Source organism: Amphiprion ocellaris, chromosome 2 (genome assembly GCF_022539595.1).
Source record: "Amphiprion ocellaris isolate individual 3 ecotype Okinawa chromosome 2, ASM2253959v1, whole genome shotgun sequence".
Lineage (NCBI taxonomy): Eukaryota > Metazoa > Chordata > Actinopteri > Pomacentridae > Amphiprion > Amphiprion ocellaris.
Window position 1 is genome coordinate 28,436,300 of NC_072767.1, and position 22,614 is coordinate 28,458,913.

At 39.4% G+C, this 22,614-nt stretch overlaps 2 protein-coding genes and 1 long non-coding RNA gene across 3 annotated transcripts; 2 read left to right on the top strand and 1 right to left on the bottom strand.

Annotated features, from left to right (window-relative positions):
• The first annotated feature begins 692 nt into the window (after nt 1-692).
• On the top strand, nt 693-8,807 carry LOC111579955 (60S ribosomal protein L5). The gene is made up of 8 exons (XM_023287496.3): nt 693-820; nt 1,308-1,377; nt 1,459-1,574; nt 3,628-3,762; nt 3,978-4,180; nt 7,042-7,219; nt 8,325-8,413; nt 8,648-8,807. The coding sequence occupies exons 1-8, from the start codon at nt 818-820 to the stop codon at nt 8,745-8,747; spliced, it is 894 nt and encodes a 297-aa protein (XP_023143264.1). The 5' UTR covers nt 693-817; the 3' UTR covers nt 8,748-8,807.
• A 270-nt stretch (nt 8,808-9,077) lies between these two features.
• On the bottom strand, nt 9,078-20,970 carry dipk1a (divergent protein kinase domain 1A). Its single transcript, XM_023287495.3, has 5 exons — nt 20,691-20,970; nt 11,906-12,040; nt 11,670-11,777; nt 11,408-11,584; nt 9,078-10,185 (listed from the first exon to the last, which is right to left on the bottom strand). Exons 1-5 carry the CDS (start codon nt 20,742-20,744, stop codon nt 9,373-9,375), a joined length of 1,287 nt encoding a protein of 428 aa, XP_023143263.1. The 5' UTR covers nt 20,745-20,970; the 3' UTR covers nt 9,078-9,372.
• Nucleotides 11,565-17,376, top strand: LOC118471425 (uncharacterized). The gene is made up of 3 exons (XR_008604554.1): nt 11,565-11,705; nt 13,806-13,883; nt 16,243-17,376. It is a non-coding gene; the product is annotated as an uncharacterized LOC118471425 (long non-coding RNA).
• Nucleotides 20,971-22,614: the final 1,644 nt, after the last annotated feature.

The window sequence follows — 22,614 nt, forward strand, 5'->3', positions numbered from 1 at the left end:
AGATAGATAGATAGATAGATAGATAGATAGATAGATAGATAGATAGATAGATAGATAGATAGATGAAGTGCACAGAGTAGTACAATAATGAAAAAGAAAGCCAGAATAAGATTAAAAAAAAAACTCTCACAATGCAACAGATCAGAAGATAAGTTTCTTCTCCCTCATCAACTCTAGAGGCCTTTATTATCAATTTTAGTTTCTTAGTGTTACTGGCTTTGATGCTGCTGCCCCTCCTGATGACAGCAAAGAAAAACTGCAGTAGCAACAACAGACTGGTAAAAGATCTGCAATATTTTGCTATACACATTTGAGAACTTAAGCTTCCTTAAGAAATAGAGTCTGCTGTCTGGAATTTATGAAAACTGCTATTTTATATATGGAAAAGCACAGAAAATGCTTGAAAACAACATGAAGGGACATAAGAAGTTGAATTTATCTCCTCAGGTCATTTCCTTGTTTTGAGGAAATGTGTTGATGTTAGCTAGCTGAGTGCTAACAATGTTAATATACTAAATAAGTCTAATAAACCAACATAAACATGTCTTATAAAGATTCTGAAAGATGTTTGACAGATGTAAATCATTTACCTGCTTCAGTAAAAGAAGAACAAAGTAGAGTAATGTGAGTAAATGTCCGCCCCAGCTCGACAGGGGGCAGAGTAGTGAATCCGCGGCAGCATGGCGTCTCTGCGCTCATCCTGTCACACGCTACTTACTGCGCATGCGCACGGCAATCTTCCTTTTTCCAGTGCAGCGGAGTCAAGCCCCAGTCTTTGGCTCCGGGCTCCTTCATAAGGAGACAAAAAGACTGCAAAATGGTTGGTAATCCGTCCAAATATGTGCCTACATGCGTACATAAGACCTACATTTAGTGCTGTGTGGTGTCAGATGTTTGAAAACACGCTGCTGGTGTTCAGATGAAGGTAGATTCCGTCCTGCTAATGCCTACCCGGTCTGCTTAAACGTGGCCTACCTGCTGCCTCCACAAAAGTACTGCTTCCTGTTGTGTGTAAACTTATTTACTGTGATGTTTTCATGTTTGTAGCCAGTCAGTCCTTAAAACTCACAACCCCTCAATTTCCAATTTAAACAACTTCGCATTGGTCCTGTTCGCTTGTCGTCAAACCTCATTAGCAGTTGTGCTAACTCCACTCGTTCATTTCCATTGGCTCACATTGCTAATGTTAGCCGAGTGCTGCATGTCTTTCTGACACTGACAGCCCGTTTACTGCACGCACAGCAAATGCAGGATTAACTTGTGTTAATGTTGTGTTTGATGCTAAGGCAGTGCTTATTCCTTTGCAGGGTTTTGTTAAAGTGGTGAAGAACAAGGCCTACTTCAAGAGGTACCAGGTCAAATTCAGGAGGAGGAGAGGTAAACCACGCTAACATTCACCACAAGTTCGGCTTATTGTGAGCATTATTGTTCAAGTAACTGATGTTTGTGTCCTTTTAGAGGGAAAGACTGACTTCTTTGCTCGTAAGCGCCTGGTTGTTCAAGATAAGAACAAGTACAACACACCCAAGTACCGCATGATCGTCCGCTTCTCCAACAGGGACATCATCTGCCAGGTAAGCTCACAAAGAGATTCACCTGTATGCATCTGAAGGGATAAAAGCCGGTTGTTTTACTAGATTACATTTTCGACTGGTCAGTAGCACTGAACAGTTAGTCTAAATCACAGTATGGCAGAGTGCCACATTGGAATCACAGTTGCTGAAAGATTTTGATAAAAGCAAAATGTGTCCCTACGAGCGTAACATACTGAAATCTGGTACTTATGAGATCCAAAGTTACATTTGTAAATACTGGAGGATCGATTAGTCCGATGTTATTGGTACTGGAGCAATAAGAACATACATTTCTATTTATTTTTGCGACTTAGACATTATCTTGCACGTTCTATCTCACCAGCTATTGTTCTAATTCGTCTGAAATGCATTTTCGCTTTTTCAAATTCAGTAGAGTTCTTTGACAGAGTCTGAATGTGAGCACCAAGGAAAACTCTCAAAATCTGCATCACTGCAGCACACACTCGCATACTCTTCCTAATGATTGGGGAGAGAAGTAAGCATTTTAAAATGATGCTATACCTCACTTGAGTCAATGCTGGCAAAGCTTGTAGCCACATGTGCAACATGTCTTTTGCATATAAGAGCTGAAACCTGATTAATCTGTGAAAGCATCCAATGAAAGTTCATCATATGCAAGCAGAGAAATGCAAGTTTCACTGCTTAGCTTGTAGCTTAGCTTGTAGTTTAGCTCTCATTGCTCAAAGTATGCTAGCAACGTAGAGCCCTGACAGTTAGCTTTATTAGACACACATGGGTTAATGATTAAAACTAATAATTAGCCAGCTAATGGTTTCAGAGCATCATCAGAACTGTTAAGTGATTTGGGGGCTGCAGATTAACTGTCAAGCTTTATTTTCACCATTTTCTAGCTCATCGTTAGCATTAAGAGTGATTAAAGCACTCCGTTCTCTTTAAGAAAAACTATGAAACAGTAAAAACACTATCAAAGAAATAGCCCTGTATTAAATTTGCTGCTTTAAAGTGATGAGCGACAGAGAGGAAAATAAAAAGACCAAATCAAGCAGTGTTGTATCTTTTCTTAGTTTTAGTTTTTTCTCTTTGAAAAGCATAACTGGATCAATAGGCAGCATTGATAAGGATCGTAGTACAGTATCTGAACGATGATTATCTGTAGCCACAACGTGCTCTTATTAATCTGACTCTCCGGATGCCGACTTTGTGTAGAAACCTGCCATTTCCACCGCACATTTCAGGTGAAATTCTCATCCCCTTCTGCTAACTGTGTTTAGCTGTATTTAAAAATCCCCTTTACTACGGGAATCAACAGTAACAATCTCAGTAGCAGCCTAAACATTGGAAAAAGACAAGTTTTGCTGATTATTTGGGTCATGAAATGAGGCAGGTTTGGGTAGTTCTTTCAGTGAAATTGCTATTTAAACTACTGTGCTCGCTTCCCTGTATGCAGATGTTCCACCAAAACATTTTGTCCGTCGCTATTTTGCAGGAACATCGTCAGAGCGTCCTGGGCTTAGCACCACCTGAGATGATTGAGAGCACTTTAAAGAAATGCAAATGAACTTGAGCTGTTTTTGTTGTTTCCCCTGTATCAGGATTGGAAGTTTAATTTAGAGAATTCTCCAGCACTGACACAGCTCATGAGACAAGTCTGTCTATACAAAACTGCACATCATAAATGAACAATACAGTGCTGCAGAAATCCCGTTGCTTAAAAATGAGATTCTCCAGATGTTGGGGACTGTGCTTGTTTGGTTCAGGCCGCAGCAAAAATGGTATCATATTGGCTTTTGTTTTAGTGCAAAGGAAATGCAGAATCACCATTCCCATTAAAATAACGACTTGTATTGCAGTATTTGTCAAAATAGTCTGATTATTGCCACTTTTACATATTGTTCAGCCTGTAGGACCGAGGTTATAGTAAACATGGTCATGTAACTGTTAAAGTTGTTGCTGGACCATCGTGTCACATTAATGTCAGGGATTTTACAAAACCTGTAACCGATAGAAATGTTGTCAGTAGTGAACACCGCTGTGAACAAACTGTGATTTTTATTTTGTAATTGTGTTGCAGATCGCCTATGCCAAGATTGAGGGTGATATGATTGTGTGTGCCGCCTACTCACACGAGCTGCCAAAGTACGGAATCTCCGTGGGCTTGACGAACTACGCAGCAGCCTACTGCACTGGTCTGCTGCTGGCCCGCAGAGTACGTATAAACCTGCTCACACGTACACTTCTGATAACTCTGTTTATTAGTGCGTCATGAGTGTGATAAGGTTATTGGAAAGTGTTTGACTCGTTTTAAACTTTTCTCGATTTGCTGAAATTGGCTCATAGTAATCAAGGCGTTTGTCACAGAAAGTGATTTTCCTGTGCTAACTTGTGGAAGACATCATAAATAATGCAGTTGTCTTTCCTCAGCTTCTGAACAAGTTTGGCCTGGATAAGGTGTACGAGGGCCAGGTGGAGGTGACAGGCGACGAGTTCAACGTGGAGAGCATTGATGGTCAGCCAGGCGCTTTCACCTGCTACCTGGATGCTGGGCTCGCTAGAACCACCACAGGCAACAAGGTGTTCGGTGCTCTGAAGGGAGCTGTAGATGGAGGCCTGTCCATCCCACACAGGTAACCTCACACCTCCTACTCAGACATAGCCGGATGTGATGAAGTGCTGTGCTCGGCCATACAGTGTGAGAATATGCAAGTCAGGTTTGCAGTGGTGCAGTCTTCAAATAACATTGTTACAGAATAGACAGCAAGAGTGGGACAAGTCCAAAAGTTTCTGGACTGCAACTAAAAACAATTCTGTGATTGACATGGATAAATATGGTGGTTACATTTTAACCCTCTGAACCCCACATTTTTACTAACTGTGGGCTCATTCTTCACTGCAATTAAAAGCTCTGCACCTCAATGGAAACAGAAGTAGATAAAACAAAAAGTATATTTATCTGCTCAATATGAGATCATTATTGTGCCATAAATCATAAAAGAACATAGGAAATGTGGATTGCTTATGTTGTAATGGTGTACATGGTATATATTTTCTTATGTACTTTACGAAAATTGGAAAAAACAAACTACAATCAAGATGTACGTTTTTACAAGTGTCCCCAGGAGTTACAAATGCTGGAAAAACATGTTGGGTTTTCATACCACATATTTGCTTCAAAACACAGATTCATGTTACATATAGTGCACATAGTTTCTATTTTTGGTGAGCTTTAAAGTTTCTATTAGTTTTTCAGCTAAAATTGAAAATCACACCTGTCTAAGGACCTTCAAAGTTGTATTTTTTTGCTTGTTTTTGGCTGTTAAGCAGCTTCTGGGTCCAATAGAATTGTTTGGCCTCTTTTTATTTTTCTAAGCGAACAAAGCTTTCAACCCCCCTGGACAGTTCAGGTTAAAATCTAGAAACCATGAAAGTTTTTTTGTAATTTGTTGTTCTGCTGAAGGTGAACTGTTGGCCTTTTTTCATGGAAAGCATTTTAGCAACTCAGCACTGTTGTGACTAACAGAGTCGATAACACAACGCAGTTATTAATGTCATTAGTAACGCTGGGGATTTTCCATCTATGACAAGTGTACTGTGGAAAAAGGACGATTCATTGCAGTCTATCATCGTAAGTCTTTGTCTTTTTCATGAATTTGGTTTATCTTCCTGTTGACTAGCTCTGAAAAGCTTTTCAGCTGAAGTGTGCAGGTACCCTGTTATATTTAAAGTCATTACAGAAATACCACAGCGTTAGTAAGGATGGCTTTAGTGAGCACAATTTTGGAATGAACAGGTCCAGTTGTATTCTTTTTATCAAGATTATTCTATTTATTTCAAAGGATGTACAAAGAACGCTCAGTGGAATAATGAACTATGGTTTTCAGCTGGTTGTCAGCTGAATTGGACATATTTTGGTATTACTAAATTCAGGAAGTTTGTCGAAGGATTTTCTTTTATGTGTTTTGCAACAAAAGCAGCCTAAATGCAAGCTGTCGAAAATCCTGACTACTGTTAGACAGGACTTGCTATATTTAGTAACAAAGTTACAGGAATTACAACATTATATATTCATTATTTATACAGTTTAAAAAAACATGAGGAAGACAAAATATTTTTTTTCTGACTTCAAAAGCCATAATATTCTGTTTTGTGTCATCTCCAGCTGACAACTGAAATGATTTTTCTTCCTGGCAAGATTTTATTCATGCGCATAGTCTGTATCATAGAGAAAATACAGCCATTTTAATTTTGGCATGTTATTTTAGACCTTTTTTTGCTGCAAAAGAGGTGGGAAAGATTATTTTTTTTAAATACAAATAATAAATTCACAGCTGGTTAGTAGTTTTACCTCAGTCAGAAATACAGGGTCAGAACTGCAGCTGTCTTATCTGAATGTTAAATGTATCATATGATCATGGAGTGCAGGTTTAGAGGCTGCCTACCTTGAGGGAACAGGCATGAATATAAATAATTATATTGCTGTTTAACAGTGTTACTTTCAGCGAGAGTCTGAATGAGGAGGAAGCTGTGAGTTCAGGTTGGATACTTGTTTGTTATTTTTATCTCCATAATTTTCTTACCACCTGGCCATGTACCTGTGGAATTGCTTGTCTGTGTGAAAGAAGGCTATGAATTTGATTAATCAGCCTGTCAGATCAGTCTTCATAGCGGCAGCAGTTAGAAGACGACGACACAAAGCTGGCATATTTGTCACTTGTCCCAGCTGTGCAAAATAAACATCTGGTGCTGGATTTAATCACTCACTTGGCATGCACAGATGTGATCTGTATACATGAAGTACTGACAGGAAAGTAAATCTGTTGAGAATATGTGCCGTAAAATGGTGACCAAGAAATAATGAAACACAATTTTTTGACATTTAACCCTCGGAACCCACAGCATGTTCTAGGCATTTTTGCTTCCATCATGTTTTTTTCCTCCCAGTTGATTAATTTTTCACTGCAGTAAAAAGGAAACAGCACAACCATAGCTAAAAATAGAGAACTCATAAGTATTTTGTGCTTTATGAATTAAGACTAAGGAAAAAAATCAGATGAGTTGTTCTAGGATATTGAAGAAGATGAAAGTCAAATTTTTCTTCTTTCTTTCTTAATGTTTCTGATTAATAAATGATGTAGTTTTGGCTATTTAAAAATATATGGAGTGTATTTTGGGGTTCAGAGGAATAAATTAATTCATACCTTTTGGTTTAAATGAAAAAGATCCCTTCATCAGGTTAATTTTCCAGAAATTCATATTGGACCTGACAGGGTTCCCTGAGAAGGTTGGGTGAAAACAGCAGCCAACATCTGTCACCCTCATTATCTGTTGAGCATTCCCATATGCTAAACATTCAGTTTGGTCAGAATAGATTTGACAAGAACCAATTAAAATGCAGCGTACGTGCAAAGATGTTGTAGTGGCAGGTGTGAATTTGCTTCGTGTGAACAGATTAATTCATTAAACCTGCCTTGGATGTTTTTTCCTCCAGCACCAAGCGCTTCCCTGGGTATGATGCAGAGAGCAAGGAGTTCAACGCTGAGGTCCACCGCAAGCACATCATGGGCGTCAACGTGTCGGAGTATATGAGCTACCTGATGGAAGAGGATGAGGATGCTTACAAGAAGCAGTTCTCCCGCTTCATCAAGAATGGAGTCACCCCTGATTCGGTTGGTTTTCCTTTGTGCTTCATTAAATGACATTTTGAGTCTGTATTTTAGGACAGAAACTGTTAGTAGGTGGATAGTGTTCTTAAATTGTTTAAATTGATGTTGCCAGGGTCACATTTTTTTTCCTTTTTTTTAACCAGTTAATTGGGGCTTCATTTCCACTAATATTATAGACATTTCTGTTGATCAAATTTTGCAAAATGACAGGTAAATGCACAGATTTGTGACAATTGAGGTAACAGACTAAATGCCTTCATTTTCAGCTCTATCAATAATGCTCACAGTCGTACAGTCACCCCTTCGAGAGCCATTATTTCAGGAAAAATCCTGATACAGTGTCTGTATATGATTTTCTTTTTTTTTAATGAGTTACCCATGAATCAAAGCTTCCTTTCAGTCAAAATTGTTTGTTCAAAGTCAGATCACCAGATCTGTCTGAATTCAGCCTAGATGATGTTTGGAAGCTAGACCACCATATCGACCTTTAGACCCATTAATTCAGCCATAGAAGATCCCCTTTTTGTCCGAATAATTGATATTTATTAATTTGAACAGCATAATCCCAGTGGCAGTAGTATTGATCTTTTGAAATGTCAGGTAACAGTTTGAGATGCAGTTCTGATCCCCTCTCTCAGCCACTCACAAATTTCATGTCAATTTTTCATAATGAGTTGTGTAAATCTCAACATACAACATTTGTCCACACAATCTGTCAAATTGGAGTTTGATTTGCTACTACACAAGCTACAGGAGCAGGATTTAGATAATAGCTTCATGATTTGCCCATGGCAGTCAAACATGGAGAAACTGCATCTTGGAGGGCATTTTAAGTCAAATGCATAATTTGTGAACAATAAAGCTAACATAGTTAAAGAAGAAAATGACTGAAGCCTGTGGACTTCCATAACAAAGTGCTGAAGCTTGCTGATAGTCTAGTTTTTCAGATTTGGTTTGCTGCATTTCCAAAGTGATCAGAGCCCAGCATTAACAGTACAGTTGTCTGCAAATGAACAATTTATAAAAATGTATGTAATTGGAAGATTATGCATTGTAGGAGTAAGAGTTTGTTTTCAAACTTATGATTGAAGAATTGTCTTTATTTCAGATTGAGGAAATGTACAAAAAGGCTCATGCTTCCATTCGTGAGAACCCAGTTCATGAAAAGAAGCCTCCCAAAGAAGTCAAGAAGAAGAGGTGAGAACTGACACTTGCTGTTGTTTTGATTTATTCTTGTGGTTTATTATAAGATCTCAGGAATGCTTGTTAAAACCTGGTGAAGAATAATTAGTCTGACCTCTTGACTGTTGATGCGAAATGCGGTAAACTCTCCCACTGACACACCTGTCTTTTGTATCTAGGTTTTTTTACAGTAATTCTGACACAGTTAATTGACACTTGAGATGCTAATTCTAAGTCCTTCTCTGACAGGTGGAACCGTGCCAAGCTCTCCCTGGCCCAGAGGAAAGACCGTGTCGCCCAGAAGAAGGCCAGCTTCCTTCGGGCTCAGGAACAGGAGGCTGCAGACTGAGGTGTTGGTCTGCTATGTTCCTAAGGCAGAAATTTGTGCTAATAAATCTATTGAAAAAGAGTCAATCCTCTTGAGTACTTTTTCAAACTCCACTTAATATACACTGTTTTTTTTTTTAAAGAGAGACATGAGCCTCTTGATACCAATTTAAAAACACTTATTTTATGAGGTGGTATTTAGTTTGGTTCAATCCCGCAGTTAAGTTTAAGTATTGCTGCAAGCAGACATACTTACCACCTACAAGTTTCTATATGTTGCTTGGGTCATTTTTGTATTAGCAGTGTCAAAGTTGGTCATGAGTGACAACGAAATTAAAAGTATGAGAATGTAGACAGTGCTGATTCTTAAGTTTATTAAGTTGTCTTTGTCCTGGTTTGAAAAAATTGCGCTTTCTTAGTTTACTGCAGTAACCTTAAAGTAGATGTATTACATGATTTAATAGTAAAGTGACATTCCTGACAGCAGTAGAACTAACCTAAAATACATCAGTTATACATGTAAAGTTTTTGATACAAGGGGAGTAATATAGCAGTTTCCACAGTGAAAATGATTGTCCTTTTGTTTTTTTTAAAAAACAGGCGACAGGAAACGGTCTGTGTGCCAGAGTGCAATCCTCGCTTATTTATTAGGAGTCTTTTGTATGAGAGATTTTCTTCCACAGCAAAGTCTTGAGGTTGTTAAGAATGAGTGAGTGCTCGATTTCCATCTGTTCTGCTGAACCTTTCAGTGCGATGCAGGCGTACAGCTGCTTCTCGAGCTCCTCGCTCACGTCAGACGGTGCTCCCCTCAGGATGTAGTCCTTCAGTGCTTCACAGGCTTTGGCTAAGTTGGGCCTGGTGACCTCTGGTGTGCAGCGATGCTTGGTGAGGTCACAGGAAGTGAGGCAGTCGGCCCCGTACAGACAGTCCTCGTCTACGTCACATCGCTGCTGCCTGATTTCCTCTTGGAAAATGGCCTCGGGAACAATGTAACGTGCGTCCATCACCTTCAGGTCATGGCGGTCGTTGTAGCCGAAGTTTGTGGCGCTCACGTCGCACATGAGGAAGCTGCCGAAAGTGCCGTGGAAAATGTCCTCGACCAGCTCCAGCAGTCCAATGGAGATCTTGGCCTTGTGTGGCCAGGAGGGGGTGAACCACTGGTCCATGCTGCGGCGCAGACCAGCAGGAATCCACACCTCGATGATCCAAGGTAGACTAATCCCATACAGGGGAGAGTGTGGCACCTTGTCCAACACATACAGGTCTCCACAGAAGCCCAGTAACTTGGGCGTATGCTCTCTGTCTTGTAGGACTAATGCCAACAGGAACTCATTGAGCTGCAGCAGGGCCCACGTGGAGCGAGCTTCTGGCAGTGAGATATGGCCGTCCTTATTGGCATCTGCTATGGACAATACTTGGGTTGCCAGGTCTGCAAGGTTGGCCTGATCCCCCACTTTGGCCTGTAAAGAAATTCAAAGGTTTCAAGACAAGGCAAGTTTTGAATTTAGGTCCTACAGTGTTGAGTTCATCTGGTATGTAAAGGTCTAATACTGTGCCCCTTTTCAGCAAATTAATGAAAATCTCACATGGGCCCAGAATGTGTCTTTCCATTTTTCAGCTCTTAACACTTTATTTTTCTCAGATGGCTGCTGGTTAACATGTAGCCTTAATGTGCTGTGTTTCAGTACCTATTTCATACTATTTAATGACAACAGAAAGAGAAAAATATGTAAATGAGAACAGTTTTAATGGGAATTTGGCTGCTTTACAACACAGTATATGTGAGCACAGAGAGCAGGAGAGAAGTAAACAGTTAAGGCAGCACTGAAGCACAAAAGGCAAAATGAATGCAGAAACCAAATCAGTCCTTGCCAATTTTAAAGGGTCCATATGGTGAAAATCCATTTTTATTATTTTGTTATCTTTATAGACTTACAGGTGTAAAAAAAACAACTTTAGCAATGAAAACATTACCTGCCTTTCCTCAAGCGACTGCACAACTAGACAGCCTCCTAGCTTTACATACCGGTAATGATGTAACCCAGGTGCTATCTCACACCTAACAAACTGCTGGTTGTCATTTCTACAAACTTGTTCTCTCACTACCTGCTGCTTCCAGGAGGCCTGCCTGCTTTATTTGTTATCTAGAGCTGCTTCTGCAAACTCTAAAATGCCTCAGCCACGAGCAAAACACGCCAAGTGTTCTTCTATTGGCTGCAAGAGGGAACACAAGAGTCTCCATGCACTTCCAGCGTCTGAGGAACTGAAGATCCAGTGGAATATTGTATTATTGATGGCAATTTTACCACAACTACAGGCTGAACCCTAGTGTTAGCACATTGTGTGGCTAATGTTAGTATAAACATTGATTATATGGCCACAGGTCAGAGCTTTGTGGAAGCTGTAAAGCTACGGAACATTCAGAGATGGTTCTCATGTACACATCTTTAACTTGCCGACTATTGGTTCTCCAGTTTTTACATAGAATTAAATATTCTGAATAATTCTTAATGGTTTGTAAAGCTGGGAGGCCATCTAGTTGAGACAGGCTAGAGGAATTGCAGTATCAAAAGCCTTCATATTCTCACAGCTCTTACTTGACACCTCCAAGTTTATAACAACCACAAATCATAATAAAAATGGATTTTCACCGCATGAGACCTCTAATGAAGTCTTCCTGACCTTTAGGTGGTTGAAGATCATCTCTCTGAACTTCTCCACAGAGGTTCCCTTGGTGGGCTTGCTGAAGGTGGCAGCCTCCTTCCTGGGCTCCATGTCACCTCCCAGATCGTAATGAGGAGCCTCCTCCATCTGGCACTTAATGACCCCCTCCAGGTCTCCCCAGCTCCCTGAGTAAACCTAAAATAAACAAGGCAGGCCTGAAGTGCAGCTGGATTAATAAAAAGCAGACCGGAGGGGAGTGTTTGATCTAAAAAGGACTGACCTGACTGTTGGGCTTTGCAGTGAAGCACTTTCCCAGGTAAAGAGTGTCTTTCTCACACAGGCTGCTGCAGGCTGAACCATCAATGACTCCTTTTCTGTATTTGTCACACTGAAAAACAGTGGAGATGGGTAGATGTCACAAAAGGAAAGAAATATGACCGCAGCAGTATTACGAATATAGATTTTCTATGACAAGATCTGATTGGATGGGCACATATGGGAAATTTGAAAACTCACTATTGAATTTTTGCAGTCGTGACCACGACACAGCTCTGTGTAGGTTGAATACTCCACATACACAATCCAGCTCCCCACGAACACTGCCAGCCAGGAGAAGAAGAGGTACTTCATGTGTAGGTAGGAGAATCTGGCCTGTTAGCAACACATTTTAAATGTTTATATTACTGTTAGACTGAACATAGCTTAAAAATCACACTCGAATGCTTTAAGTCAGCCTTCATTCATTAAATCATTTGCAGCTCACTCTGTTATCTCTGGATGTTCCAGTGCATTAAAATGGCAAACCTGTTGAGATGGATTTTTTTTTCGTTGTCATACATCATAATGGAGAATAATGAGCGGGTGTGACTGTAGCTTGAGGCCAGTTCATCAGTCTTTCATGTAATGAGCACACAGCATGTCCCTGTCTGGATTTTTCTTCTAGCAAAGCAGTGACCTTTGTGTTAACCTGAAAGCACTTAGAGGCAATGTAAAGTGTGAAAGTAAAACCACAGGATATGACCTGGAAATAGTATCAAACCTGCTGTCCCGCACACTTCACTGCACTGCTGCTGTTCTATATTTAAAGAGGTGCTCCACTGATTTTATGCATCATTCAGTTTAGTATTCATGAGCCTGCAAAAATAGTTGTTTGATATCTTCTGCTACTCTGATGGATCTCTGCAACGTCTGGAGACACTACTTAAGTGCCACTGCATGAATAGTATTTCTTAAGTGTACAGAATCTAAACAGAATTTTCACAAATTGAGGCCTGAGTTTGATAGCGATCGATGTTCGCCTGACGGAGACGCTGATGGAATGTTGTAGGATCTATTGTTTAAGGAGCTTTAGGAAATTAAAGTGGGGGGACCTTTGCTTTTCCTACTTTAATTCAGACTGTTACTAAAAATAATGTTGGTCTTCTGCAAATCTCCCAACCTAATTGGAGTGCAAGACTAATTAAGCCTGTAGTTTTCACATTGAGCATTCAGCGTATCCCATTCAGACCTTTTTGAGTTGCTTCACACGCTTCGTACTTCCACATATTAGAACAAAGGCAAGACCTGGAGAAGTGGTACACCTGTGACAATGCCTCCACCTGAAGTAGAACAAAGCACAGCATATTTTTTTTTTATTCTCTAAAGTCTCCTACGTGTGAAATGGCTGCTTGTATGAAAATGTTTGACTGAAAAAGTGGTTAAATTGAGATATTGTGGTACACCCAGTAAAACTAAATGGGAGATGATACCTGAGCTCATCTAATTCCATAATGCAATCTCTGATTTATCCCAAATTGTATGTGCAAAACACAATGTGTCTATCCTGATGCATTGAGGAAATACGGCACTATAGTAACACGGAAAGCACAAGTAAAAGAAATACCAAATATGAAGGTCTGTGATGTATAATGTATTCATTTACTTTAAGGCAGCTTTGGCTGTGATTGTCCCAGAAACACCAGTCAGGGTTTGCTGGAAAAGTATAACTGTACTGAATACAGCAATATATGGACTATAACTGCAGATATGGTCAGTGGTTAAAAAAATGTCGATGTGGGCCCAGCAAAATGAAATGGCCGGAAATGGCCAGTCAATCTAGAGGCAAAATACACTTTAATCAGGGAGATACTGGGTCAGACCAGAAAGTGAAAGTTTTGTAAATGTTCTTGCAATAATCTATAATAATAATCTACATTGGAAAAATACGCCTTTGTAAATATATAACACTCATATAAACAAAAGAATTTTCACTAAGGAAAAATTATTTAATAGTTGAATTGATTACTGTTAATATTTATCTTCTAAAGCACAATTTAATGTGCAGTTTGTTTTGGCACATTTTAATAAACTAATACTGTCTTTTAAAGAATTTCCCTTGGGATTAATAAAGCTTTATCTTGTCTTACTTAATTTGCAGAGGCAGCGGCAGAAGAGGTAGAGTTAGAGTTTTATTGACTTTACATCAGTGCTGATGGTCAGTGCAGCACTTCACATGGTAAGTTGATGATGTCCCTGTGTGTGAACAGATGAATCAAAGTCAAATAGTGAAGTGTTTTGAAAAAATGCCGCTGTTACCATTCCATTTTTGGCCATTTGAGGGCAGCAGATTAACTTGTAAACGCAGCATTTACATGGCCTATTATCACCTCAAAGACATAATACAGCTAAGGTGTTAGCAAACAGGAACATTACCCGTTATGTTTCTGGACTCGTGATTACTTTAATTCCTTCTCCTTTCAATTTTCACTGTTGTTTTTGCACTACTTTTGGTCTCCACCATCTCCTGAGAGAAATAAGTCATACCCTACCTTTAAAATACAAGGCACAAAGCAAAGACTGAGATCCAAAGGATGAAACCAAGCAGACAAAAACACCAAATATAAGAACAAAAAGAAATAATCACAACATAAAGAATAAAACAACAAGCAGACCAACACAGGAAATATACAAAACACTTAAAGAACAAGATAAAATAATCTATCGGTTAAGAGAATTCTTTATTATAAAAGCACATTTTCAATGTTTTAAAAGAGGACTGACGTAGCCAATCGCAGATCTTCTAGGAGGGATTTGCATAATTTAAAGGCCTCAATGCTTAATGACCTCTGATCATGAGGTGAGATTGAAGAACTGTCAGCTGTCAAAAGGTCCCTGCCAAAGGATCTCAGATAGTGATCAGTTTCGTAAGGAATTAAAAGGTCACAAATGTAAGCATGTGCAGGCCATTAAAGGCTTTAAAAACCTGTGATAAAATCCTTGCTAACATAGAAAATCTGTCTTATTGTCAAGTAAACTGAAGAATTACAGTTTGAAAACATCAGGAAGAAAATATATCTTGAGATAGTACTAAAATAAAAATACTAAAATACAGGTTTATCTCAACAGCAGAATAGTGAAAGGTGCATTTCAGAAAGCCCCTGTGTATTAAAATTAGTTTTTACAGAAATTAAAGTCTGATAAAAGCCACTAAATCAGTCTTCATTTATCTGGTCTGCCGGTGAGTAAGTGGAATACAAATGAGCTCCAAACTGAACTCTATTGCATCATTAATACAAAATGCTTCTAAATAGGTGCTCGGTAATTAACAGTAAATGTTGTTTGTGGAGCATTTAGAGCGACTGCAGACTCATTACCTTGTCTTTTGATTTTCCTTCTAATTCCCCAGCTGATAAAATATACAGTCTGCCCGGATCCATAATGGCGCCCATCCAACTGGAGAACATTAGTGTAAAACAACAGACTTTGTAGCAGTCCTACTTTCCCGTCTATTAATGATTCTTGCACTCAGTGGTGACAGTGATGGACTTCCCCTGCTGCCACCCTCTGCCCCTTTCACTGCCAATTTATTTATTGTTGTAAGTCTCTCCATCTCCTCTCTGTGAAACTCAACACTCCATCTTCTTCTTTTGACCCAACAGCAGTTTTAAAACAGTTTAACACCATGTAAGACAATTTAACAAATGTCAGAAATGTAAATATGTGGAGATTATTTTCAACAATGAAAAGTAGATGACACTGTATTTGTCATGTTTTTTCATCTCTCCCTAAATGGAACTTCCATCCATTTTCTGCTTTTAACACCACCGATAATGCAGAAGTAAGCTTTCAGGCAACCATTACATGTCACTCTCTATTTTCTAATTTTCGAATTTCACTCCATGCAGCGGCCTTTAATCTCATGTTTTTCTACAATATCCTGTTTTTCAGGAAAACAGTAACTAGTGTATTTTCCTGACATTGTTGGGGGATCATTTATGTGCATTTAGGCACTTGTGTGAAGAGCATCATACTACACAGCACTGGCATCATTATGCTATGAATTTGAAATTGGAAAGACGACAACACACAGTTTTCATATCAAGTAGACATGGAACAACATTAGCATTTGTTTGTATTTCTGGCCAGCTGACAAATGCGAGTCCAATATTCACTCTGATTTTAGCTGTTTTGTTTTCCACTCTTGAGCGAAACATCCAGTCCTAAATGTTTCACTATGTTCACCAAAACGCGTCTTTTACTGTTTGGGGTTGTGAAGGTCATGTACAATTAGATGTAATTTTTTTATTTCACTAAAAACAGTTGGTGTGAAAAAAATGACACTACTGAGGATAGTAGGACTGAATTTTAACATTAAAATTCAGGGCCACGAAATCAAAAGACTGAAATGAATAACATTAAAAAGCTACTTAACTGCATTTCCCATAACTACACACCGATCAGCCACAACATTAAAACCACTTGCCTCATATTGTGTAGACTGCACTTGTGCCAGCAACACATCTCTGACCCACTGAGTCCTGCACACTGTGGTATCAGGCACCGAGACATTAGCAGAGCTTTTTTTTTTCTTTCAGTTCTGGAGGGTGTGAGATGAGGTCTCCATGGATCAAACTTGTTTTTCCTGCACATCCAACAGAAGTTTGATCAGTCCAGGATCTGGGGAAGTCAACACCTTGAACTCTGTCATGTTTCACAGACCATTTCTGAAAAATGTTTGCAGTGTAGCAGGGAGCATTATTCTGCTGAAAGAGGCTGCTGCCACCAGAAAATACTGCTGCCATGAGGTGGTATGAGACATTTTTCCAAGTACCCAAAGGTGTTACCAATACTACGAAAGAAAAATGGTGAATCTGCATTATGTACATATAGGTATGTTATTAGGTACTGGTATTTTTTAACTTGTTATCACATATAAAACACAGGCTGCAGTTCAGCTTAAAAGTCCTTGAATTTTTGTCATTTGACTGTTGGTCACTGCTGAGCCATGCATGGGTTGGCAATTGCAGTGATGAACATGTAATTATGTTTTTTGTTTTTTTTTACTGAATCTGGTTGAGAAAAATAGTTTATTTCTGGATTTTAAAAAAAAAAATAGACCTGTAAAATTTAAAGTGATATTAAAGAAATATCACAATTTAAAGCTTAGATTTGGTAAATTTCCCTGACAGAACTGCACCTCACACGAGCTGCTCAAGAACGGTCTGAAAGTTGACAAATATTTCTAATTTTACAGTTTCTGGCTCTGAATAATGGTTTAATTTGGGTGACCAGTATCAAAGATAACATGCCTTTCAAACCCGCTGATGGATTTTGGGGCTACGGAGGGTTAATCTAAAAATACTGATTAGCGCAGCTTTAATTTTATTCAGGGATCATGTTCAGTGAATTAGAATCAAAGAAAGAATGTTGTGCATTCACAGAAATATTTTTAGGACTGTCATTAAATCATACAAATGCTACAAATATCACGTGTTCTCAGTACCTTTTAAAAGTGCTTTATGATTGGTGACTTCCATTAAGGTTCCATTAGCAGATACTGATATTGCAGTGCACACATACAAATCATTCTGTGAACACGTCACAGAAATAGAAAACTATCCAACTGTTAGTGATGAGTTATTTAACACTGATTGGTTTTCTTACAAATCTGACCATGCAGACCCACAGCAAACTTTACAGCAGCGACCACACAACTAAGTGCTGCCTGTACGTCCCATCAATTTTTCCGCAGGTGTAATGCATCAACAGCAAAAACATTATGGAAAAAACACTCTATGGGGGAAACAAATGTATGGTTGGCTTTTTTCTAATCGATACTTTGTGGCTTTTATTTCAAGTCTGGCCGATGCATTTCTATCCGCGGGATTATCTATTGACCTTTGTGAGAGAAGAGAGTTACACAAACATGGCTAATGAGGCGATATTGATTGTGGCTGCTGTGACAGCTATTAATTAGAGACTGACTGGGAGCTGTGGCTGTATGCTGAGGTGGGTGGAAAGAAACGCTCCGTCTTTATCTGGTTGATCTCCTTCCTCTACACAGCCCTGTTCGAGAGCGCCTCTATTCAAACCTTGTTAACTCTGAAGGTTCTGTGAATTTGCTCGCAAAGGATCGAGGACACACTGTGCTGCTAGAGAGCGTCACCTGATGTTGAGCTACTGAGGCAGAGAGAAGATTAAAGCTGATCACGAGCAGCACATTACTGTTCTGACACTTGGTTTTTGCAGCCTGCACACCATTCATCCATTATGTATGATTATAAAGCTATCCCTCAGAGGTTGCCGTTTAATGGGCTGCTGTGCAGAGCCGAGAAAGACATGAAAACAGGGAAACAAAAGAGCAGAGGGCTGCAGGAGCAAGAGCTCGTCTGATATCACTTACAAATGTAAAACGAGGTTATGCACATAAAAAGTGATCCAGGTAAAGTGTTGGTGGGAAGGACCTCCTGAGGGAGTCCAGCAGGCTTCGCCACTTCTTCCTTCAGACTCTCTGAAGGAAAAATGATGCCACAGTGTCTGCAAGTCACTACAAAGATCTGACTCATCCCAGCCAAGACAGCAGGCAACCCACCCGTCACACACACACACACACACACACACACACACACACACACACACACACACACACACACACACACACACACTCCACCTCCACCCCCACGCACATACCAAGCACGCATTTCCATGCTGACTCAATCCTGCGACAATAACACACAAGAACAATACTTTATCAGCAGCTGTCATGAAGCTAGAAATCTACAATCCAACATCAGGTGCTTGGAGCTCAACAGTCCCCACAGTAACTGACTGCATGGATTCATTTCTCCACAGACTGCAGTTTCCTGTCAGGGGAAGCCCCCTCCAAGAGTTGATCCGACAGTTGGCGTAATTTGCAAAATCAGAGCAGAATAAAGGTTGTGGTTCTGGGTAACAGGCTACGTGTAGATTTACAGTACAAAGCATCAGTGAAATCAACTGAGTTTTCATTTCCACACACAAACACAAGCAGTGGACTCTCTCCATTGCTTGTACTGCTATCTCTGTGACGTGGAGAGCGCATGCCAGTGGTTTTTGCAGAATCAGTGGCAATGTGGCCAATAAAACGCCAACAGTTGGCAGTTTCTGTAACTTATTTATGATCGGGGAGGAACGATAAAAATGCTGCACACTCAAGTATATAGAGAGAATATATGCTTGATAAATCACAGTGTCTAAATGGTGAAATGTTCCAGTTTGGAGACAAAATCCTTGCACTTTTGTCGGTGAATGTCTTTTTTTTAAATTTAGGATTTAGCTCCTATCAAATGCAAATGGTTTTAAATGTAAAATGTGTACATACATTATAAATGTGAAAGTGCCAAATCCAACAAGAGCAACACATGTTACACTCTGAGGGCTCTGAAGCACATTTTTTTTATGCTACTGTTGAATTAGCACCTGTATGTTAATATACATGTGTAATATACATGTAGATATACATCAAGGTAATCATTTAAGTAATATTTGACAAGAGAAAACTATAGGTCCATGTTTGATCTATGTGTTCACTCTGCATTCCATGGATTATTTTTGCAGTTTTTTTCTTACAAATTGTTTGACACAGATTTATTCTTTTCTATTTTCTGTTTAAAAAGACAGCAGATTACTATATAAAATGTACATCTGTGAAACAAACCTACAAAGAGGCATTAAATAGAAATGGAAATTTGAAAAATAAACCGTAGTAGTGCTAAAATGACTGTTAAAATATTGAATTGCTGTCAAGAGCTGTTAACATAAATGTAAGCATCGTATTAAGTTTTGAAATGGCACAAAGCGTTTTGAATCACTTCACCTTGACACTTAGTGTCTGAAGCATCTCTGAAATGAAGACACAAATTGGCTTTTTTCTGTTACTTTTACATAATAAAATCTTAATTTCAAAGTCTACAGATGGAAAGATAAGTAGAATCTACATGTGAATAAGTCCAAAATTTCCTGGCTTCACAGGTCTGATCGTTTTTTTGCGTGGAAATAGCTTCTCTCCCAGGATCACTGAATGACACTTCTTCAGCTGTCACTGGAAGGCTGAGGTGGCCTAGAAAACTGAGCGATGCTGGGGGCTGTCCCTGGAGACCGGCTGTCTCTTCCTCCTTTCACTACACTTGACAGTTTTTATCTCTTACATGCATGGGTACGGACAGGAAGCAAGCAGCAGCAGCAGCAGCTCAGATAAAATCCAAAATTAGAAAAGCAAACGGCTTCAACTGAGTGATTCAAATTAGGAAAAACCACCAGTTAGAACAGGGTGACGATGAAGATAAGAGTTTTTTTAAAAGCCTTATGTTCAAGTTGAGTTTTCACCAGTGATTTAAGTTCTGCATCTGGGTTCCTGAGACCTCCACGTGTCCTTGAGGGGCTTCCCCAGCAGTTTAATTTTACTTATGAAGAATGCCACTGTGGACTTCACCTAATTTCGCTCACATCAAACTGTTACATAATGTTCTTCAACAGCTTCCCAGATGAGCACGATCAGGGCATATCAAATACAGGTCTAGAACTCCTAATGATAAAAAACATAATTCACAAATACTCTATATGCTGTGGTGACTCCTCCACATAGAAGCTATGGAGACAGCAAGTATGTAAATATAAGATGATGTTAAACTTTTGCAGCCTCAGACACAGGCTTTTTAAATGTTTTTTTATTTCATTTTATTTTTTTTATATATATATATGCCTGTAGCAGTTAGATGCAGCATAGAAGGGGTTGCTACAGCAACCAGGATCAGGAGGATGGTTGATTCCTTTCAGCCGTCGAGCATCAAGTGAATCATTCTGAGAAACCTGCAGCCACAAGATTCTGCAAACGACCACCGATGCAAATGCAACACATGAAGGTGAAGCGATGAAACAGTGATGAGTCGCATCTCCGCTGGCAGGATTTACCTGTAACACTGACTCCATGCACACACACACACACACACACTGATCCCCAATCGGACTTTACAGCAGAGTGAAGAGGGATTTCCCAGAAGCTTACCTGGTTGTACAGAGGCTTTCTGAAGAACCCCCATGGAAACAGACCTCTGGCCATGACAAATGCAGAACATCTCACATCAGCTGCTGAAGGAATAAATTCGGCGCTCGTATCAGGCAACGCCTATCGGACAAACCCTGGAAATTTTCCAAATATCGTGGAAGGCATTAGTAATTCTGCCAGCAGCACCGTAGATGGAGAGACGGATGGATGTGGGTTTGGACGCAGCGAGGCGGCAGACTGAGCTGCGCCGCCGAATGCAGCGAAGTCAGACTCAGACTGGGCCATGCTCACTTCTGGGGGGCGTTTAGACCAATTACAGAGGGAGGATGGAGACCAGTTTACTTTGGGTCTCTTCAGATAGTTTTTACATGCAGACAACCTGCTTACATTTTGCACACAGGCAATCGATAATCGATGTCATCATATCGAATATATATACATGAAATGTGCAGAATGTTGCATGGGAATATACTGGAGGATAAATTATTGATCAATCTTAATCGGTGTTTCCCAGGACAAATTTAAATGTGCTTTATTATTTTATAAGGGACGCTTCTTTTCTCATAATATGCACCACCCACTTCTTCTTCAGTTAATTCTGTTAATGTTTTACATATATAAGGTTTTACTGTTTTCACGATTTCTTCTTGTCCACACAGTAAAACACTAAATTATGGAAAGGACAGAAAAATGGTTACACAGAACAGTAAGGCTTAATATAACTTTGGATGACATCAGTGTTGAGTTTTCACACAACAATGGCAGTCAATATTTAAAGATTATTTGGCATTGCTACAATAATGAGAAATGTAAATATAACACATTACTTAAAATTGCTAAAATTTAAATGATACCAGAATTGAGGGATGGTTAAAAAAAAAAAAGAAAAAAAGAATTTAAGTACTGACGTGTGTTGTATTTGGGATAAAAGGTTCAATTTGTATACATTTTTGTTATCCAAATTACATTTTCAAAAAATAATAATGATCTATTTTTATCAGATAGCATTTCTAATGTTAGTAATCATATTTTGAGAAGAAATAAGTTAATATTTTGCTATGAAAGTTGTTTTTTGTAATGGTTTATTCTTAGTGTTTCCAGGGACCCAAGGATGCGAGCTTCATCCATCCATCCATCCATCCATCCATCCATTATCTATACACCGCTTAATCCTCATTAGGGTCACAGGGGGTGGGAGTCTATCCCAGCTGACTTAGAGGGAAGACAGTGGACACCCTGGACAGGTCACCAGTCTGTCACAGGGCTACATGTACGGACAAATAATTACACACACATTCACATCTAAGGAAAATTTTGAGTTAGGATGAGAGATTTGTGCAAAATAATTTTTCTCAGCTTATGTTTTCAGGATAGGTTGTGTTACTCTACTATTCTCTTTAAATAAGGTATCCAATCTTTAAATGAGGTAAGATCCACTTGAGCACCAAAACTGTTCTACTGCATCTATGCCAGGTGTCTTACTTGTCCAGGTCATAGTTTTCACTTTGTTGCTCTGTAGAAATTCTTGTGTAGTTTTGGACGTGTGCTTTTCATTATCATTCTCTTCAGACTGGGAGTTGTTTTGTCAGCCTCATTCATGGTGCATCTATAAATGTCATCTCTGCAACCCTTTTACACTCATGCAGTCCCACAGCCACAAACCCTGTGCTTCACTGTCAGGACTACGCATTCACTGTGGTAGTCCTGGTCAGGTTCACCCCATCTGAGCCAAACAATTTATTTGTTGTGTCGTCTGACCTATAGATGTTTCATTCGTTCATCAGGCTTCTTTTCATGACCTTTTGAAGAGTTTCATCTGGCAGTTTTTTGCCAAAGAGCAAGGGAGTGTTTTCTTGGATGCTGTCCATAGATATTGATGTTATGAAGTGTCCTTCACACTGTTTGAGTTGTCACAGATAGTCTG